The 23,167-nt window shown below is 36.0% G+C and overlaps 2 protein-coding genes across 2 annotated transcripts; both read left to right on the top strand.

Annotated features, from left to right (window-relative positions):
• The first annotated feature begins 12,756 nt into the window (after positions 1-12,756).
• Positions 12,757-17,738, top strand: LOC132113108 (sterile alpha motif domain-containing protein 3-like). Its single transcript, XM_059520943.1, has 4 exons — positions 12,757-13,721; positions 13,800-13,958; positions 14,033-14,128; positions 17,424-17,738. Exons 1-4 carry the CDS (start codon positions 12,771-12,773, stop codon positions 17,736-17,738), a joined length of 1,521 nt encoding a protein of 506 aa, XP_059376926.1. The 5' UTR covers positions 12,757-12,770.
• A 2,745-nt stretch (positions 17,739-20,483) lies between these two features.
• sult5a1 (sulfotransferase family 5A, member 1) lies at positions 20,484-22,285 on the top strand. The gene is made up of 6 exons (XM_059523471.1): positions 20,484-20,679; positions 20,821-21,029; positions 21,116-21,242; positions 21,342-21,439; positions 21,534-21,714; positions 21,983-22,285. Exons 1-6 carry the CDS (start codon positions 20,541-20,543, stop codon positions 22,156-22,158), a joined length of 930 nt encoding a protein of 309 aa, XP_059379454.1. The 5' UTR covers positions 20,484-20,540; the 3' UTR covers positions 22,159-22,285.
• The last annotated feature ends 882 nt before the right edge of the window (positions 22,286-23,167 follow it).

Below are 23,167 nucleotides of genomic sequence, written 5' to 3'. Positions count from 1 at the left end.
CTGACATGTCACCATATTTTAATTTGTTGAGATGAGATGTGAATTGGTGGGTTTTGTTAAATGTGAGATAAAATAATAACAATTAAAAGAACCAAAGACTTAAACTACTTCAGATTTTAAAATTTGAGTTGAATTACTGAAATAAATGAACTTTTCACAACATTAACATAAAAAGTTCAATTATTAGGATGAACACTGCTCTGTTAGGCTCTCAACTATTTGAATAGCAATAGATAAATACATTTTTGAAATTTCGAAAGTTTGAATTTGCTCACAAATTTTTATTCACAGCATTCTCATGCAGTGAATATGCCATCCACTATATAAAATAATAAGCATATAGAGTGCAACAACAATTCTGTTGTTGCAGTGTAGGTGCACCTTTAAGCTTTTGAACTGAGGAAGTTTTATGACACAACATCAATAATAATTAAGTGGTCAGACACTTTTATCCAGAGAAACTTATTCAAGGCCACAAGGGTGATGACTCAAGACTTGCTTCTGTGATGGCAAAAAAATATTTTAAATTAAATTAATGCATTCAGCAGATGCTTTTATCCAAAGCGACTTACAGTGCATTCAGGCTATCAATTTTTACCTATCATGTGTTCCCAGGGAAACTAACTCCCAACAATGCTCTACCAATTGAGCTACAGGAACACTATATATTTATACAGAGCAACGTAGTCAAGGCCACAAGGGTGATGACTCAAGACTTGCTTCCGTGACAGTAGAATCAGAAACCCTTCTTTTAAATTCACCACACCATAAGTCAATTTCATTTCATTCTCTAGAAAATCTATTCACACTTATTGGAAAAGGCTATAAGAGAGTCTTTTTACTTTCTTTTTTATTCCCACATGTTCCCTGATACTGCATTTGCACCTCAAGGGTTTTACTTGCAATAAAAAGCTCATGTTAAACCAAAGAGTGATGCTTATGGAATCTGCTGGGTTGCTAGTGACAGTCAGAAATCAGAAGCCCGTAATGGTGTCCCCAATGGTTCATCCATTGGTTCTTCCATATGATCTGTCCTGAACACGGATTTGGACACACATTCTGGCTACAGAATCACCCAGCAATGTTTTGTCACTTCCCTTATATACCCAAATAAGAAAAACAAAGAAATCTACAAATCAGTTGTAAAAACATAAAAGACCTTTTGGTTCTCGTGGCCCCAGGGTCTGAACTGGTTTGGACATTCCCACACAACCTAAAATGGGACATACCCCTTCCTCAGCAGAACATTGTTCTACAAAAGTTTAAAATATTTCTCATAATACAAGTGGCTACTGTAAAATTTAGAACATTTTACCAATCACATGAAGACCTTTAAAATGATACCAAACATGGAGGGCAAGAACAATATATTCACAAGATGTAACACATGGGGCATATGGATATTCTTGCTTTTGGAGGAGAAGAGTGAGAGAGGAAAAGCAGAGGCAGGAGGGGAGAGGAAAGGGAGGAAGGGGGTTGTAAATGAGCAAGGAGAGTGTTCTTGTAGCTCTTTGAAGGTCCCTTCTCCAGATCAGTTTTATTGCATGGCATCTGCAGAGCGCTATTCTTTCCCTCGTTTCATTTAAAACTAATTTTCACACATTTTTATTCATTGCTACTTTGGTCACTGTTGTTGCAATGTAAGTGCTGCAAAAATTAACACTTCACCTTTAAGCTTTTGAACTGAGGAAGTTTTATGACACAACATCAAAAATAATCAAGTGGTCAGACACTTTTATACAGAGCAACTTAGTCAAGGCCACACGGGTGATGACTCAAAACTTGCTTCAGTAGAATCAGAAACCCTTCTTTTAAATTCACCACACCATAAATCCATTTTATAACACAATTCTTCTCTAGAAAATCTATTCACACTTATTGGAAAAGGCTATAAGAGACACATTTTTCTTTTCTTTTTTATTCCCACATGTTCCCTGATACTGCATTTGCACCTCAAGGTTTTTAACTTGCAATAAAACGATCATGTTAAATTAAAGAGTGATGTTTATGGAATGTGCTGGGTTAATAAAAAACACCTTGACTGGAGAACAAGGTGCTATAATCCTTAATTTTTATAATAACTATATTATTTTTCTCCAAACTAAATGAGCTATCATTTAATCATTAAAACAAATAGTACATGTTGCTAGATATTTCTGCATATTTGAGTTGTACATCATCTTTGACAAAACTGACCTACTTATGACACTAATTAAGCAACACCCCCCCCCCCCACACACACACACACAAATGCGCTTATATAACGCTTCCTGTTTTCTCAAAATATGTACCAATCTTGCAAGAAATGGGCAGTACATTTTGAAAAGAAACCTTTGATATACATGTTAATATTTGTTCACTATACATTATATAATGACCTTGAGAAGGCAGTGCGAAATCATTAAAAAATCAATTTTGGTTTGAGCGAAATTAATGTGTAACCTGATAACTCTTCTGAATCATTGTAGCTTGGTGTTTTTTTGTTTGTCACCAATGCCATGATATACTTACCACAGTCAGGGCCATCCTTAGCTGAGACGGGGCCAAGTGCGAGGTAGGTACTGTAGCAGGGCCCCCTTGATCCATTCATAGCAGGGCCCAGTGCGACTGCACCAGTTGCAGTAGCGTAGCAAGTCAGCCCAGAGCCCATATGCAAAAAATGGGTTCCCCCAAACACAAGTAGCAACTGGGTTAACTTAACTTAGGCCCTATTGTTGATTTTTCGCAAGTAAATAAAGTTACATGGATCATGACTATTCACAAGCTGTTTTATCTGCAGTATAGGCTAATGCTTGTAAATGATGTTTAAAGTTTTCAAGTCCATTCATTATTTGTAGCATGCAAGCCACCCAATAATTGCAGCTTTGTCTCAAAGTCTCAGCTTTCTGTCAATCTTATGATAAAATAAATACAAACAATAAACAGTGAGTAGTGAGATCATTTGCCTCTGTTCAAGCTGCGTATGAATCAATGATATTTTCCGCTTTAATATTTGCAGCACGAAATAAGCATGAATATTTGAATGCATGTTGAAAAAAATCTGAACAATTCAAAACAAACAAATGTCTCATAAATCGATCAATCAGATTTAAAAAAAAAAAAGTAAAAAAAAGAATGACGGATGCCACTTACATTTTTTTTTTTTTTTTTTTGAGGAGTAGGGCTATAGATGGAATTTTCACATTAACCTAATGCAATGTAACATGATTTTATTATTGTAATTTTGACTTTATTTTAAAAATATTATGATGTTAATATTATTTTAGTTATTTTTAAACGTGGCACAAAAATGCTCCCGCATAGGCTACAGAAACTTATTCAGAGGATGGAGAGTACCTTTAAGTGAGCTGCACCCTTCATTCTCATAACAAAAAGTATATTTTTTCCTATAACCACAAGAACTACATTGTGTTTTAAGCCAGTGACAGTCAGAAATCAGAAGCCCGTAATGGTGTCCCCAATGGTTCATCCATTGGTTCTTCCATATGATCTGTCCTGAACACAGATTTGGACACACATTCTGGCTACAGAATCACCCAGCAATGTTTTGTCACTTCCCTTTTTTACCCAAATAAGAAAAACAAAGAAATCTACAAATCAGTTGTAAAAACATAAAAGACCTTTTGGTTCTCGTGGCCCCAGGGTCTGAACTGGTTTGGACATTCCCACACAACCTAAAATGGGACATACCCCTTCCTCAGCAGAACATTGTTCTACAAAAGTTTAAAATATTTCTCATAATACAAGTGGCTACTGTAAAATTTAGAACATTTTACCAATCACATGAAGACCTTTAAAATGATACCAAACATGGAGGGCAAGAACAATATATTCACAAGATGTAACACATGGGGCATATGGATATTCTTGCTTTTGGAGGAGAAGAGTGAGAGAGGAAAAGCAGAGGCAGGAGGGGAGAGGAAAGGGAGGAAGGGGGTTGTAAATGAGCAAGGAGAGTGTTCTTGTAGCTCTTTGAAGGTCCCTTCTCCAGATCAGTTTTATTGCATGGCATCTGCAGAGCGCTATTCTTTCCCTCGTTTCATTTAAAACTAATTTTCACACATTTTTATTCATTGCTACTTTGGTCACTGTTGTTGCAATGTAAGTGCTGCAAAAATTAACACTTCACCTTTAAGCTTTTGAACTGAAGAAGTTTATGACACAACATCAAAAATAATCAAGTGGTCAGACACTTTTATACAGAGCAACTTAGTCAAGGCCACACGGGTGATGACTCAAAACTTGCTTCAGTAGAATCAGAAACCCTTCTTTTAAATTCCCCACACCATAAATCCATTTTATAACACAATTCTTCTCTAGAAAATCTATACACACTTATTGGAAAAGGCTATAAGAGACACATTTTTCTTTTTCTTTTAATTCCCACATGTTCCCTGATACTGCATTTGCACCTCAAGGTTTTTACTTGCAATAAAAGGCTCATGTTAAACTAAAGAGTGATGTTTATGGAACGTGCTGGGTTAATAAAAAACACCTTGACTGGAGAGGTGCTATAATCCTTAATTTTTATAATAACTGTATTATTTTTCTCCAAACTAAATGAGCTATCATTTAATCATTAAAACAAATAGTACATGTTGCTAGATATTTCTGCATATTTGAGTTGTACATCATCTTTGACAAAACTGACCTACTTATGACACTAATTAAGCAACACCCCCCCCCCCCCCCCACACACAAATGCGCTTATATAACGCTTCCTGTTTTCTCAAAATATGTACCAATCTTGCAAGAAATGGGCAGTACATTTTGAAAAGAAACCTTTGATATACATGTTAATATATGTTCACTATACATTATATAATGACCTTGAGAAGGCTGCAACGTGATCTCATGAGAATACGTGTGTATTTTTACGTTAAATGTGGTTCTACCACACGTACATTTACTTACGTTTTCATGCACATAAAAACGTACAACTTAGACGTATTTATAGCAGTAAAACGTACAAATACTTACGTGTTAGCAGCTAAAAAACGTAAATAATCTAACGTAAAGTGTGAATTTATATGAATTCCCATGTATTAATATTAAAATCGTGGCTTTAATGATTTAAATTTGTTGTATTTAATTTTCATATCAATAAATGTTTTTGTTGAATTTATTGAAAGCAGTTTACTCATCTAACGTTACTTAATAGGAAATAACATTTCTGTGCATGCTGCAAACCATATATACACAAAAGCACAGCATAAAATTACAAATCACATCCATTTTATTTGTTTGCTGTACTCGATATCTTTAGAATCCAGATGTTTGCAAGGAACATATCCATATCAATCGATCTTCATCTTCATTCTCAGCAACAGCGCCTGTCGCAGTCAAAGCCCGCGCTCGTTATGATTCGAATTTGAAAATAGCGCCAGTGCGCCACAGGGACGTTACGACATGGTTTACGGCACTAATATCGAACTCTCATTGGTTCTCACATAATTCGTCACAGATTGTGACATGTCGGGTTTCAGTTGATAGACATTTTGTGATTTTTGTAAAGGTGAAAAAGAAAACAATTTTTCATTTATTTTTTCATTGTATACATACAAAAATATTTTGGATTGATATGGAGTTTTTTATTAAGGAAATATTGGACATTTCTTTGCAGTTGAGTGGATATGATGTAATAATATACTTCAGTGATCATGGAGTTGGCAAAGATGAAGCATATCTCATACAATTGTTAATTTTAATGGGGAAGTTTCATATCCATAAAATGAAGTGGTCAGGCTCCAAACCAAACTTTTCTCATTTTCTAAATGATTTCAAGCTTTATTGTAAGATTCTATGTAATTGTACAAGTAAAAAAGCTATTCGAACTTATAATATTGTAAACAGGTATACTATTGTATAAAGTGACACCCCCCAAAAATATTGATTTATTTATGTAAAAAAAAATTTTTTTATGGTTTTTATTGTCCTCTGGCATGGTTTTCATATTGTTGTTCATATTTTTTCCTTCTCATTGTAATGTTTCTCGTTGTATTGTTTTGATGTATGGCATAATAAAAAAAAAAAAAAAAAAAAAGTTGATAGACATTTGAAATCAGTACTGCTACTGCGCCAGTGCGCCTTCACGGAGAGAAGACAGATTCATAATTTCACGGATTAATAAATTAAATTCTGCTCTGTACCCTATAAAAACTATCACCTCCAGAGAGGACTGCGACTGGAACTCATTATCATTTGAACTACTTTTGGTACCACTTTTGATATTTTTTCGCAAAAAATAATGATTAACATTATGTTTGTTTGTCTGTTATTTGTTTATTTATAACAGTAACGTTATGTAGTTTTAAGAAATGGTTATGGGTAGGTTTAGGGGTAGGTGTAAGATTAACGTTAGTGGCTCAAAATAACGTTTTAATGTTATATTTTTACTAAAATTGTGTTTTATTATGTTTTATTCTTTTAACATTCTGTATAAAATGGGTAGGTTTAGGTTCGGGTGAGGTATAGGGATCTTACATTTATCAAAAAAAAAAATTATAAAAAGGGAAAATATACATAAATATTTAAAAAATTTATCCGATACGCATTGAAAAGCAGCTTCATGAGCAAATTTCTATGGATTTGACTGGTCAGAGAACACGTTCTATCTGTACGTATTTTAGGTTGTTTTTACGTAAATTCCGATACGTATCGAACCTGTAATTACGTCCAGATAATACGTAATTGACACTGTAAATATGTAAAGGCACATACGTATTGGACAGTTTTAATTTACGTCTAAATATGTACGTTTTGATTGTGAGATCAGGCTGTGAGAAGGCAGTGCAAAATCATTAAAAAATCAATTTCAGTTTGAGCGAAATTAATGTGTAACCTGATAACTCTTCTGAATCATTTTAGCTTGGTGTTTTTGTGTTTGTCACCAATGCCATGATATACTTACCACAGTCAGGGCCATCCTTAGCTGAGACGGGGCCAAGTGCGAGGTAGGTACTGTAGCAGGGCCCCCTTGATCCATTCATAGCAGGGCCCAGTGCGACTGCACCAGTTGCAGTAGCGTAGCAAGCCAGCCCAGGGCCCATATGCAAAAAATGGGTCCCCCCAAACACAAGCAGCAACTGGGTTAACTTAACTTAGGCCCTATTGTTGATTTTTCGTAAGTAAATAAAGTTACATGGATCATGACTATTCACAAGCTGTTTTATCTGCAGTATAGACTAATGCTCCATTCATTATTTGTAGCATGCAAGCCACCCAATAATTGCAGCTTTGTCTCAAAGTCTCAGCTTTCTGTCAATCTTATGATAAAATAAATACAAACAATAAACAGTGAGTATTGAGATCATTTGCCTCTGTTCAAGCTGCGTATGAATCAATGATATTTTCCGCTTTAATATTTGCAGCACGAAATAAGCATGAATATTTGAATGCATGTTGAAAAAAATCTGAACAATTCAATTGGTTTGGACATTCCCACACATCCTAAAATGGGACATACCCCTTCCTCAGCAGAACATTGTTCTAAAAAAGTTTAAAATATTTCTCATAATACAAGCGGCTACTGTAAAATTTAGAACATTTACCAATCACATGAAGACCTTTAAAATGATACCAAACATGGAGGGCAAGAACAATATATTCACAAGATGTAACACATGGGGCATATGGATATTCTTGCTTTTGGAGGAGAAGAGTGAGAGAGGAAAAGCAGAGGCAGGAGGGGAGAGGAAAGGGAGGAAGGGGGTTGTAAATGAGCAAGGAGAGTGTTCTTGTAGCTCTTTGAAGGTCCCTTCTCCAGATCAGTTTTATTGCATGGCATCTGCAGTGTGTGAGTTCCTGGGTTTTGGCTTTATCCATTGTATAAGGAAATAATTTCACTCCTTTCATCCTGCAACGCTAGGACATAAAGAAGTTAAACATACACTCAACTCACTGAACTTAACAAACATAAATTGTTCCAAACATATTTCTAAATTAACTTAATAAAGAAAAGATGTTTGCCATTATAACTGTGTAATGGGGAAGACAGAGAGAGAAAAAAGACACAGGATCCAGTCGGACTCGTGCAGAGAATGCGCATAAGCTGTTGGACAAGGGCCGGGCCTATCCAGGGCTCTATTCTTTCCCTCATTTCAGTTAAAAGTTCCCCCCACACTGTAAAATGTAATTGCTGAGCTTACTAAAATGATCAAGTAAACTTAACTTACTTTGTTAAGTTTGTTGACATTACTTAGTTAAACTAAGTAATTCCAACTTTTTCCCCACACAAAGTGCTTAAACTCAACTTGTTCATTTAGCTCAACTTAAATGTTTAAGTATTGTGAATGCATCAGATATACAGTAGGTGGCGGTAATAATACTCCAAAGGAGTGAGAGCTCATTAATTGGACGACGAAGAAGAAGACTACACATGTGGTTCAGACGGGTTCAGATAGGCGTTCATTAATTTGCACTTGGCTGGATGAGAGCATGATGAGGTGAGTGTCTTTTTTTAATAGTTTAACTGCTACATTTTCATTACAAAATAACAATATACCAATCAAAGTTCATAAACAGTAGTATTTGTTAAAATATTGATATAACATCGATGGATGACGTTGGATTGCTCAATCTAACAATTGGTAATCGTCTCGCTTTAAGATAAACGTGTTTTAGGCTAGGTCAACAGACAAGTTACAGAGGTGGATAGAGTAACAAAAACTTGTGTAAATTATTAGTTTGCAGTTCTAGTCTTAATAATTACTTGAGTAAGAAAAAGTATGCAATGGAAAAGTAACAAGTTTATAATTAGTGTTGATGTCGTTTATATATTAGGGCTGTGACACATGCTGTGACATTAACGCCTTAATTTCGATTAATTAATCAGAGAAAAAATAACGCGTTAAAAATAACGCGATTAATCCATTCCGTATTGACCTTTGAACCTGGAGCCGTTCTAGCCACCATTAGACTGAAATGAAGGAGGGAGACGAGAACGCGCTGGCACTGCCTGGATCATTGATGGGAACATTTACTTTAAAAACAGCCGGCATTTCAACGTTGATTCACCGGTGAACGTAAGGGACCAAGGTCGAATCAATGTTGGATTATGTTTCGATTGTGCAAAACGAATCAACGTTGAAATCGTGACGTTGTTTCACCGTCTCTTCTTTCAATATGGGTGAATGAAGATTGTATGTCGACGTTGAACCAATGTTGAATTATGCTTCGTTTTTGCAAATTGAATTAACGTTGACATCGTGACTTATATAATTTAATGTTTAATATATAATTTAATAATGTTCAATAATTTAATAATGTTCAATTGTATTGTATTGATTATTTGCTAGGCACAATTAAGCTATTTCAATGCTCACCCTTTGAACATTTGAACATTATTTCAATAACATGTTCAACACAATTATTTTTAATTGATTGGCAGTCCTAATATATATGCAATTAAAATGCGATTAATTTCGATTAATTCATTACAAAGCCTCTAATTAATTAGATTTTTTTTAATCGAGTCCAGGCCCTATTATATAAACAACTGTTTTCAGATTAGTGATGGACGAGTGAAGCTCTTTACATGAGTAACGTTACTCATACCTGCAATTGAACATTTGAGCATAATATACAGGATTTTTGCCTTCTGTTCTAAAATACAATAACGTGTAAGGTTATATATTCTGTAAGCACGTGTGTCTAAGCGACATTGTTTTTTTTTTCTTAAGACTGAAAACTCATTCTGATTTTAAACACCTCACGTGTCTTCAGACCATATACTGAACAAATTAGAGATTCGTAAACCAGTTTAGATCGCCTTTCTCTGTTTTCAAACGAATCGACCCGAAAACCATTAATTCAATGCCTTAAAATGCAAAAGAATGTTAAATAAGATGTGCTGCAAAGAAACCAATATTTTATATAAGTTTTTAAAGTGGATGCTAAAAATAATGTTTTTACAAATTGCTTGTTACCATTAATCCATAAACTTTGTTAACTCTGTTATCTTTTTTGCAGAAGTTTGTTTCTTTGAAGAGTGCAGTGGACATGCAGTGGAAGTGTAAGTTCTGTGTTTATTTCTGTGAAAAGAGAGCTCTGCTATTGAAGCATTATCGGATTAAACATGGAAGCTACACAAGAACCAATCAAATTCCTTGTCTTCACACAGACTGTTTGTGTTCTTTTAAATCATTCAATGCTCTAAAAGTGCATTTAACAAGAAATCACACTGAAAATGCAAAACAAACAAGTGGATCAGAACCAACCCCTTTGATATTTCATTGTCCTCTCTGTGAATTTAAAGAACCCTGCACAGAATCCTTGTTTTTCTGTCATTTGCGTCAACATCTGAAAAATAATGAAATGGTTCAGTGCCCATACAAAGACTGCAATTTTGAAAGCAGAATATATTCCACATTTAATGCTCATAAAAGTAAGCAACACCAGTTTAGCACTCAGAGGGACTTCAAGTCCAACATTTTAGTGGAGTTGCAAAATATTGCTGCCGATTTACAGCAAGATGTTACACCAAGTACAGCTTCTGGCCATGATTCAGTTGATTCTACAGATTTTGGCCAGGATGAATATGAAGAACGTGACCCAAATCAAAGTCTGGATGATTTACAGAGACAACTTGAGCATAATTTAGGATTGCTTTTCCTTAAGATGCAAACCATTCTGCATATATCTGATGCAGCAGTACAAGAAGTAATAACAAATTACTCAGATTTTTCTTCTGTCAAGGCCCCTTTTGAGTAATGGCATTCAGCAGATTTTAAATCAACATGAAATCACTTATAGTGATAATGTTTTGAAAGACATTGTGAAAGTTGTCACAGAGAATAATATGCTCTTAAAAATGACTGAGTCTGGTGAGCCTCTATCTACCATCAGTAAAAGAGCATCATACTTTGAGAAAGAATTTCCAATAGTTATGCCAATAGAATACAAACTTGACAAAGAATCACAGTCTTTTGCATATGTGCCAATCTTGAACATGTTACAGCTGCTTTTAAACAGATCAGAGGTCCTTGATAAGGTTCTTGCTCCCGATGGCAGTGCATGTGGAATTAGCTCCTACAGAGAAGGCACTAACTACTCTGAGAATCATTTTCTGATGGCAGAAAAATGTAGGATTTTACTTACCCTCTACACTGATGAATTTGAGATTGCCAATCCTCTTGGCACTTCAAAAAAGAAACACAAGATGTTCAGTGTTTACTGGGTACTTGCCAATCTTCCCTCTAAGTATCGGTCTTCTCTTCATGCAATTCAGTTGGCAGTCTTATGCAAAGCTAGTGCAGTGAAACAGTATGGATATGAAAAAGTCCTACACCCTCTTGTTCAAGATCTGAAAACATTGGAGAAACATGGCATCTTTGTAGAGCGGTTAGGAGAATGTTTATTGGGAACTGTTCTCTGTGTGTCTGCTGATAACCTTGGTGCCCATTCCTTGGCAGGATTCCAAGAGAGTTTCATTGTGGAACACCCCTGTCGCTTCTGTATGGTGAAGAAGAGCGAAATCCAACAAAGAGAGGTACGGACAGGAGCATTTGAATCCAGGACCAAGCTAAATCACGACAGGCAAGTTGAGGAAGTTTTAAAAGATCAGAGTTTGGTTAAACAGTATGGTGTGAAAGGTAGTTGTGTCTTCAGAGAGCTAGACTATTTTCACACTGTCGGCGGCTTTCCACCTGACCTCATGCATGATCTCTTAGAGGGTGTCATACCCATTGAAATGGCAGTGTGTCTTAACGATTTGATCAAGAAAAAGTACATTACTCTTGACTACTTAAACAGAACAATCAAGCAATTTCCATACAAATTCATGGACAAGACTGATCAGCCTCAAACTATTCCAGTTGCCTTTGCCTCTAGAGGCACAATTGGTGGTAATGGCCATGAAAATTGGGCACTTCTAAGACTTCTTCCCCTCATGATTGGATTTGATATCCCAGAGAACAATCCATCATGGGAGATTTTAATGCTTTTGAAAGACATTTTGGAATTGGTGACGTCCTTCCGATTCACTGAGGAAACTATTGATTTCCTTGCGGATAAAATTTCAGAGCATAGAGGTTTGCTTTTAACAGCATTTCCTCATTTTGCATTGCGTCCCAAACACCATTACATCGAGCATTACCCAGAACTTATACGAATGTATGGGCCTTTAAGGGATGTCTGGACAATGCGTTTTGAAGGCAAACATAAGTTCTTCAAGCAAATCATTCGTGACACAAAGAATTTCAAAAATGTCCCTCAAACTCTGGCAGTCCGACATCAAAGAATGATGGCGTACCACATGGATTCATTTTCTTTTTTCAAGCCTTCTGTGGAGATGGAAAAAGTTGCAGTTACACTGATTTCATCTTTTCCTGAGAATGTTCAGAATGTTCTTCAGAACAACTTTGGTGCTCAAAGCACTGTCCTTGTTACATCCTCAGTATGCATTGATGGCATTAAGTACTGTCCAGATGTAGTTGTTTCTGTTGGCTCCTGTTCAGGTCTACCTGATTTCAGGCAAATTGTTAAAATTGTAGTCATCAACACAGATGTGTTGTTTGTGTGCAAAGAACAGACAGCGTGGTATACCGAGCATCTGCGTTCCTATGAATTGTCCAGCCATATACCACTTATGTCAGTCATTAAGCTGTCTGATTTGAATGACTTGTTTCCACTGCCAACCTACAAAATACAAGGCAGGATATTTGTTACAATTAAACATTTCATCTTGTGCTGAATATTGTCTTGGGTCTAATGCTGAAAATTGTGGAACATGTCAAAATCATTTGTTTTCTCAAATTGATTTTTAGGCCCACATGACAATGGAGACGAGAACTGTTTTAAGAGTGATTGTGACTGACAATGATATTCGGAAGGTCACACTTCCTAGCAAACCACAAACCCTGGACTCCCTGATTGAACAGCTTGGGCAGTTTCTTGATCTTCCGTACACATTCTCTCTTCAGTATGAAGACGCTGATTTTAACGGTGCACTTGTTAACCTTACTGACATTGCAGATTTACCTGAGAAGCCCACTTTAAAGGTAATCTCTCTCGTGACATCACCTACGCCGAGCCAGGCCGACACCGTCATTATGTCTGTTACCTCTCAAGAAGAGTCACCTCTTACACGCCAGGATCCATGGCCAGAAACATTTGAAATTCCCAGCTTTTCCGTGGATGTGGAATACAGACTGCGCCAGGGAAACCTCTTGTTTATGAGAGATAAGACATACTTGCAAGTTCCCAGGGACATGAAACATGAAGTGCTTGAAAAGCTTGCTGAGGCTATGTACAAATTCAAAGCATATCCCCGTGAAGAAGATTTCAATGATGTTGCATCGGCACTTGTCAAAAAACATCCATGCCTTTTTGAACCAGGCTCCTCCACTGGATGGAACGGATGGAAAAACAGTATAAAGTTTAAAATGGGTAATTACAGGAGCAAACTACGGAGAGCTGGATGCACCGATGTTCTTGTTAATTCAATGAAAAGAGGGAGCCAAGATTCTCCAAGAAATGTCAAGAAACCCAAACGATTCGAGATCAATTTTCTTCCCAATATGCCTTCTGGTGAAAATGAAAGCAGCATGGAATCAAAACGATTAGAAATTGTGGAGGAAATGAAGAAACGACATCCAAGTTCTTCACTGATAGCACAGTACATGGACATAACTTTTTCGCTAAGAAGAAAAGAGTTGGTTGAAAAGGAGCCTACAGTAAAAGAGACTTTACAAAGATGGCCAGCACTCTTCAGGGAAAGTCAGGTAATTAAGACACATTTTATCTAGGGCATGTAAAATGTTTTAAGTCTTAATGTGCTTCTTTTGTTCTCCTTTTCGTAGATTATTGCTGAGTTCAACCGGATCACAAGCAAAAACCTCAAGCAAGAATTCTTCTCAGCCCTTGATGAACATACTTCTCGTTTTCTGGAAGTTTTCGAATCAAAGAAAGGCACCGCTGGAAAAAAGCTCTCGGAGTTTCTAATGCAAATGAAGTCTGCAGTAAGTGTTTTTTGTCAAGTTTAAAGTGATCTGTTTTCACTGTTGAGCTTGATGTTTTATGTATTATTTCTTAGAACATCACTGATGTCACTGCTCGACGGACAGCAGTTCTCCGTGGTCTTGCGGTCCTTCTTGGGGAAGACACTACAGACTTCTTCCATACATGCTTTGTAAGTATTCTTCTAATTTAATATCTGTAAAAAGTGCTACAAGAAGGATGTCCCAATTTTTGTGTCAGCATTGCGTTTATTTAAGAGATCTTATATAAAGCACATAAAAGATAGATAGAATGCAAGTAAAATATATTCTTTGTTTTCCATAACATCTGATCAAATAAATCTTAATGTGGATGAAACCATTTTCAAAGTATAAAAATCTCATATAGAATAGTGTCTTGAATTTTTCCAATTCAATTTCAATCCAACTACTCAGCCCAAAGAGGTCTGTATAGCCATTCTTTACCTATGTCCCGTGACAGTTTTAGCAGCATCCCTTCTCCACCCTATCGCCTCACTCTGCTGGTACAGACGGTTTAAGCAGTAACAACAAAAATGCCTTTCGATGACCAATATTTAGCGTTAAATAAGTTAAAGGAGTCATAACCTAGTGTTACCTTGGATACCCACGCTCTATTATAGTCTTTCAGGCCCTTCTAAAAAAAGAAAAGTGGAAAACAAATAAACACAGAGCTCCTCAGACCCTTATTTCTAAAGGCATTATTGTCTCGCGAGATCTGATGCGTTATTTTGGCTGTCGTGGACAGTCATTTTAATAATGCAAATGAGGGGCGTGTTGATTGGTGGCAGGAAGGAGGGGGGTTAACACCGCAAGTAACGCTTTAGCATATCATTCAAAAATGACATCATGGCGCAAGTTGTGAATGAACCCAACCTGGCCGCGACCGGCTTCCCGGCCAGTATATAAGCGTTAGGCAATCAATATACAATAGCCGAGTTCATGATGATCTCAGTCAAAGTAAAGTGTTTTTGACAAATGTTGTTTGCAAAGTATCAGCCATTCCCCATGTTTACCTCGAAGCTAATACTCCCGTCTCCCGCTAGCATACAATAGCCGCATTAGCAGTTAGCTGCTGTTTGTTACACACAGTAGAGCAATAAAAACACAGTCTTACCGTTTCAATTGCAGGCAAGTCTCTGATTGTTGGAATGGCCCCTTTTTCCAAACGGAGCTTCGGTGCCAACTTCGCCTGATAATGCCCCAAATTTGTGAACGATTCCGGCGTAAAATTATTAACTGTTAGCACAGACACCTAACGTTAAGCCAGTGGGAAGGGTTGTAGGAACCGCGTCATTAAAAATGAATTTAATCCACTGGTCCCTGATAGCTGGGTCCATTCTTAAGAGAGAAAACACATTTACATGTTGATTCTGGCAGTCAACAACAGAGCAACTCACGTGTGCACTACGTTTCTGCATCTTTCTCGACTGAATATGAGGGAGAGAGGGGGGGCGATCTTCCTGCAGCATAGGTCTGCGGTGTCCATATATGGGATATTCTGCCCCGTCATGACGTCAAGTCAGGGCAGAAATTAAAATCTCATATTTGAGTGCGCGTGCACGTTGGCTGTTTTACGAACCCAGGGGTGAACAAACGCTTCACTTTTAAATATCGGCTTCCCGGCCAGTGTATAATCGTTAGGCAATCATAATACAATACAATACAATATACTTTATTGTCCCCTTAGGGAAATTTGTCTTGGGCACAATGTGAATGCTGCAGTTTTAAATCACACAAACTAATAAGTAATAAACAGTATAAAATAAAATAATCAGTATTAACCAGAAACGCTCACGTCTTTAAGCTTATCGTTCAGGATTCTAATAGAGGCAGGCACAAAAGAGTATTTAAATCGGTTAAGTCGACATTTGGGCACTCTATATCTTCTGCCCGATGGCAGAAGAACATACTCAGAATAAAGAATGTGGGAGGGATCCGCCAGTATTCTGTGTGCCCCTCGATACACAGACTGCTCATATAATGTTTGAAGCGATGGATGGTCTTTCCATTCCACAATTTTTTTTTAACTGTACAGAGAGGTTACCGTACCAGGCTTGGATCCCATACCTGATTAGGCTCTCCAGCACAGCCTGGTAAAAAAACATTTATTTATGTCATAATTTTTTTACTTGCACCATAGTCTCCTCAGGAAGTAAAGTCTTTGTTGGAGTTTAGTACATAATCAACATGAACCTGCCATGTGAGTGTGTTGTTGATGTAGATGCCAAGATACTTATATGAACACACCTGTTTAATTTGAGTATCATGGATAACAACAGGACTATGTTCACTCAATGTATATGTTAACATACATTGATTCTCGTGGAAAAGTGAAAATTACAGGTTATGACTCCTTTAAACATTTAAAGGAGAACTTCGGTCAATTTTAACATTGAGCTCTTTTTTTATCAATTTGGAGTGCTGTCAGTACAGAGAACAACGACAAAAATCGGTGTTGCCTACACCGTGTTATCCTCTTTTTAAAATTTGCACCCTGTTGACTTCAATAGGGCAATAGTTAAACCTGCTTTTAGCCTCTTAACATCCTTGATGTGTCATTACAAGTGCACAGCCAATGAGAGTGATTCCTTCAGAGTGAACACGGGTGAATCTGACTGCAGTAGATGTGAAAGATATAGATAAAAATGATTTGATTTAAGCCAGCGCAAATACATCCTGTTTTCGGTTGAAGTCCAAAGTAGTCGATTGTCGAGTTCACGCGCATAGGTTTAGTTACCTATGATCACGCGCGCGAACTCTGCAATCGATTACTATGGACTTCAACCGAAAACAGGATGTAAACAGGTATGTGCGCTGGCTTAAATAAAATCATTTTTATCTATATCTTTCACATCTACTGCAGTCAGATTCACTCGTGTTCACTCTGAAGGAATCACTCACATGACCTGTGCACTTGTAATGACACATCAAGGATGTAAAGAGGCTAAAACCAGGTTTAACTATTGCCCCATTGAAGTCAACAGGGTGCAAATTTTAAAAAGAGGATAACACGGTGTAGGCAATACCGATTTTTGTCGTTGTTCTCTGTATTGACAGCACTCCAAATTGACAAACAAATGAGCTCAATGTTAAAATTGACCGGAGTTCTCCTTTAAAAGGATAGGGAAAGGATCTCATTTTGTTACAAACCTGTATACATTTTTGTTCTGATGAACACAAAGGAAAATATTTTGAGGAATGTTTGAAACCAAACCGAACATGGGATGGATGTATATGTTTTACTAAAGACATTGCTATTAAATGTTTCAATGATTCGTTTGCTGAAAAGATCCAAATTATCATTGACAATTCCCACTGAAGCCCTGTTACAAATTTACTTGTTACTTAACAGCACCTTAAGCAGTTTAAATTTTTAAAAGGAACATGCACTTGTTTGCGTTTGGAATATAAGAATGTACTTTAATATTGCTTTTCTGTCTTTCTTAGGACATTGATATTGTTGCACCTCAAGTATCAATAGGAATTCTCACTGTGGTGCCAGAGGACAGCCCCATGTCTCCACAAGGTTTGCCATTGGAGGTCACTGATACAGCAATAATTTTGGAGAGTGTAATAGCAATGGATGGACTTGAGAATGTTCCACATGCCATGTGTTTTGTTTTTGGGCTGATCTATGCTTTAAATATGGAGTACCCTTCACAGCTTAAAAACACTTTTGAGTTCATTCAAAGGGTTTTTCTTTCCCTGGGGCACAAATCTCTCAAGCCAAAACTGCAATCACTAAAAAACCTACTGTTTTAATATATTTGTTTGTTTCTGATGGCAGAAACAAGACCATGTTACTGTAGGTCTGTTGTTGCATTTTTTTTTTTTTTTTTTTTTTAATCAGTCACCTTCTAACCTGGATACAAAACCAAAACTCCAGTCACTAAAAGCTTTGTAGTCAAGAATTTGTTCAATATGTTTTTAATAGCAGAAACAAGATTGTGTTAGGTCTATTGTTGCCTTTTGGGTGTTGTATCCAGATTCATGGGTGACTGATTAAAAATCTCAATACCTGCAACTTAACCTTGATGTTTTTATCCGTTTTTGTTTTATGCTTCTGATGGCAGAAAAAGACCAAGTTATTGTAGGTCTGTTGTTGCACTTTAGGCGTTTTATCCCGGTTGATGGATGACAGATAAAACAAATGTTTTATTTAAAATCTTTAGTGTTTGCAGAAACAAGAATTTGTTACTGGATGTCTATTGCAATATTTTTATTTATTTATTTTTTTTAGTCCTCCAACTTGGGTATGAATCCTATAAAAAAAACTGTAATTGCTGCATAAATTGGATGTTTTGTTCAAGGTGTGTTGTTTGTTTCTGATGGCAGAAACAAGACCGTGTTGCAGTAGGTCTGTTGTTGCATTTTTTGGTATAGGTTTAATCAGACACCTAACAACCTGGATGCAAAACCAAAACTTTATTTAGTCAAGATGTGTTTGTTAGTAATAACAAAGATTTAGTCTTGTCTGTTATTGGATTTTGGGTGTTTTATCCAGGTTGATGAGTGACTGATCAAAACAAATCCAACTAAAAAAACATATGTTGTTTTAATCAGATTTGAGCTGATTGCAGAAACAAGACTGTTGTCTTGTTTTTAAACTTTGGATGTATAATTTTGTCATCCTGGATACAAATCCTAAAAAGCAAAACTGTAATTGTTGCAATTCTGACGTAATTTGTGAGTTTTATTTAATCAATTGTCCGCCTGGATACAAAACCCAAAACTGCAGTAACGAAACTTGTTTTTTATATGTTTGTAATGGCAGAAACAAGACTGTCTTAGGTCTATATTTGCATTTTGGGTGTTGTATGCAGATTGATGGGTGACAAATCCCACAACAAAAATGTCTGTTTTAATCAGTTATAATGTTTTATTGTAGGGTTGATTAATTGGTTGTTTTAATCACACACCATCAACCATTTTTGCTTTAAAAATGCTTTAAAGAAACAACTTTTGTACACTGTTACAATAAAATGAATGTTTTGACAACATAGTTCATTTTTTGCTTTACTCGTTTTTGTTAGTTTAGCTTACTTAAAAATGTGAGGCAATCGGTTTCCTTAAATTTACTAGTAAAGTGAACACTAATAATAAGTTACCTCAACTAATGCTTTTGAGTCACCAGTACTTAATTGTACTCGATGATTAAGTTTGGTCTACAAATACTATTTAGTTTTGCCAACTTAAAATGAATACTATACTATACTTAATGAATAAGTTTAATTTACAAATACTATTTAGTTTTACCAACTCAAAAGTAATGCATTACTTTACTTATAAATTTAAGGCAATCGGTTTCCTCACTTTTTTAAGTTAACTCAACTCGTTACATTTTACAGTGCAGCTCGGCAGGCCCCCAAACTGCCCAGGCCCATATGCACCTGCTCATGTCGTGATTTTGCTGAGTTAGATGTTTTCCTAGGTCAACATATTTTATTGACCTTGGAAAACTATAAACTGTTTCTTCAAGTTTGATTGGTTAATCACAATGTTTTTAAAATCAGTAAGACTGCTCTATTTTAAGCTTCACATTTATCAAACTTTAACACATTGGTTGATTCACCATGACTATTTTTCCATGAAGGTTATCGTTTTTTTGGTCAACAAGTTTAAGGTTAAAAGCTTCTTGTATCTTTAATTTTGGCGATTTCTAAAACTATGAACTCGAAAACTTATAATTATTTATTTAGTTAGTTAGTTAGTTAATCTGTCGACTTTTTTTTATTTAAGGTGGTTTATTTTATTTTGTTGCATTTAATCCAAAAGTACTTTAAAAACTAATGGTTAATCATTTGAAACAACATATTTTAACATAAAACATTATTTACTGAGTGTTATTATACAGAGGTGAACATCTGCAATCATGATGTACAGTATATGAGGATTTTCCTGGTGGTTTGAACTTCTAGGAAGTTAATGGCTTTGGTTATGATTACCACATCCATGTAACAGTGTTCACATGAGATCCAGACAACTTGCAATTTAAAATGAACCACATCAACAAACCCTTTTAGACTTTAGAAACAGATGTTTAAATACAGTTGATTCAGTAAAATTAAAATAAACTGCATTTGTGTGGGTTGAAAACAGCTATTAAAGGTGAAATAAACAATTGCCTTCATTAAATGGATTTTTGTCATCAGATAAGCAAACTGTATTTTAAGTTTTCAACTGAATAAAACTGTCACGGATTGACTTAAAAGACTCAAAGTCAAAGATGAACAAGGTCAAAGGGAAACCAAGCTACCAACATTAATGTCATATGATGATAATATAATATGCAAATACAAAACCTTTGCTAGGCAAATAATATATTATAGCAAACAACAAATCTCTATGCATAGGTTTGACATGGAATTTATTCGGTAACCGGTTTCTCAGGTAATTTCTGTTTCCCCATGCTTATGTACTTCCCCTTTCATCTTATTGGTTTGTGTCATCTTTTTTGATGTCTTCTTCCTTTTTCTCTTCCTATATAAGCTGACAGTTGAACACCGTTGTCAGATCATCACACTGTCTGTTCTATATTCCTTTTGCATTTGCACACAAACAGACATGGCAAGTCTAGACGTCACGGAAACTTTTCACAGCATCATGTTTCCTGGGCACATGCATACTAAAGACTCATTGAATTATGCGATCAACTTCAAATTTCAGGACACAGATACTGTAATTGTCACCTACCCAAAATCAGGTAATAATGAAATGCTTCTTAAGTGCTTCTTTTAAAGGGCAATTTTTATTTAGGTTATGTATTTAAATTAAAAAGGTAAGCTACCTTTTTTTTTCATTTCACTTCATTTTAATTTCACTTACTTGAATCCTTTATTCTTAGGAACCACATGGATGCAGGAAATCATCACTCTAGTTTTAGGTAAAGGGGACCCAACTATTGCCCAAACCAAGCCCAACTGGGCCCGTGCACCATGGCTTGAGCAGTACTACTGTGTTGATGTTCTAAAAGCCTCTACCGGGCCTCGTATTATTACAACACATCTGCCGTACCATCTGCTGGCAGAGGCCCTACAAGACTCCAAAGCAAAGGTGAGTAGATGGGCAAATCACAAACTGAGTTTTATCACTTCTTTGTTGAATTTTGTTGCAAGTGACAAATGCTTGCCATTCCTCAGGTTATATATGTAGCCAGAAATCTCAAAGATGTGTTAGTTTCATACTATCACTTCCACAAGATGGCCAATTTTCTTCCTAACCCAGGCACTTTCTCTGATTTTCTGAATGATTTCCTGAAGGGTGCAGGTTAGTCGCTAGACTAGTTTTATCAGTTTGTATTTGAGCCACTTTCTTTTTCCTTACAACCTTTTAAATAAGTTATTGTGATTGTTCCCCCCAAATCAGTGCATTATGGCTCTTGGTTTGACCATGTCAAGGGCTGGACTAGTCACGCAAAAGATATCCACAACTTTCTTTACATCATGTATGAGGAAATGTGTCAGGTAGGATGCCTTTATAAGAATTCATTCATTTGGTGACCACTTACAGATGAACTGAAACAAGCAGTTTCAATTTAACATTTTTCAATATTATCAGGATCTTCACATGTCTGTTCAGAAAGTGAGTCATTTCCTGCAGTGTAATTTAACTGAGGATGAGCTGATGCTTGCTCAGAAACACTGTAGCTTCAATAGCATGAAGGAAAATACCATGGTGAACTACACTCTCATCCCTCAGGAGATCATGGACCACAGCAAGGGCAAGTTCATGAGGAAAGGTAAATGCATTTTAGATGTTTGCTTCAATTATTGGTAAAAAAAAAAAAAGACAATAATTTCTGATTATATATATATATAGTATCATGGTGAAATAATTAAAAGTGGAATAGAAACAGATATTTTAACTCAAAGAGACAAAACAATATTCTAAAGACAACCTGCATGATATAATTGAAAAAACAAATAGTCCTTCCCAAAATCTTTGGTTATTTTAAGTTAAATTTTTTTCAAGGTATTTATATCTTACACTACAATCCCATCTTTAAGGTAAAGTCGGAGACTGGAAGAACACATTCACTGAGGAGCAGAGTCGTCTTGTTGATGATGTGTACTCTTCACAGATGACAGATTTCTCACTGCTGTTTAAATGGGAATGCGCTGAGAAAAGTGTAAGGCCCTTGATGGCCACTAATACTTCATATCCCACACACCTAGAGAGATAGTTCAACTCACATAACCGCTCATCCCTGATAACATTCTTCAATTTACATTCGAAAATGTTTTGTAATATTTTACACTGAAATGCTCAGTAAGTGGGTAAGCTAAAGTATTTCACTCTTTTCTGGGTGTGTTTTTCTACATGGTGAAAAACGACATATATATATAAACCTTAAGGCCCAGACCTTAACAGAGAAATGTAGCATTATTTACATAATATATTCCTAATCATTGCATATTTTAGTTTTTTATACAATGTGACCTAAGTACTACAAGTATAGTAAAGTAGTAACGTTTGAAGATAAACAATAACGATATGTATATCAGAATTTTGATGTTAATTGCGTGACATTCTGGATGTGTATTTTACAAGGCAATGTAATGAATTTAGTGTAATTTTATCAATCTGTTTGCTTAGTAATATATAATTATGGTCTTGAAGTATGAATATATAATTTTTTATATATAAGGTCTTTATATATAAAAGACCTTACAACCTTTGCTTTTGTGCTAATTGTGTTCATTTTGAACCTGTTATCCAGTGGAATTACACACCAGCTGTGACAATGGACAATGAGTGATAAAACTGTGGCAAGCAAAATGCCAAGGATGTTCAAAGTAGCTGATCTCATTAGATGTTCGTGTGAGTGTGAGGCTTATCTAAAAAGCCAGATATTTCAAAAGTTATTTGCTTTAATGAAGAGAGTAAAGGGTTTAGAGGTGGGGTACTGCACCTGTGCTGCACTTCAAATGATTGATGGCACTTGAAATGCATTTGGAAGAAAATGCTCATGTGAAATACATCACGTTATGCTCTGCACAAAGAACTGGCACCCTGTGGTGCAGGGTTTGTTAAAATTCCCATGAAATCAAAATAGAAGTCTTTTAAGAGGATTTAATATGAATGTTTTAGCCTTAAGGTCCTTGTTTCTGATTTCAGCTTCTGTTCAGATTTGTCCAATCAAATGCTCTCTAGAATCTGAAACATCATGCCCCTTACATTATAAAAAGATG

The sequence above is a fragment of the Carassius carassius genome, chromosome 3 (genome assembly GCF_963082965.1).
Source record: "Carassius carassius chromosome 3, fCarCar2.1, whole genome shotgun sequence".
Classification (NCBI taxonomy): Eukaryota; Metazoa; Chordata; class Actinopteri; order Cypriniformes; family Cyprinidae; genus Carassius; species Carassius carassius.
Note: the sequence above shows the minus strand (reverse complement) of the source record. Positions and strands in the feature narration are given on the sequence as shown.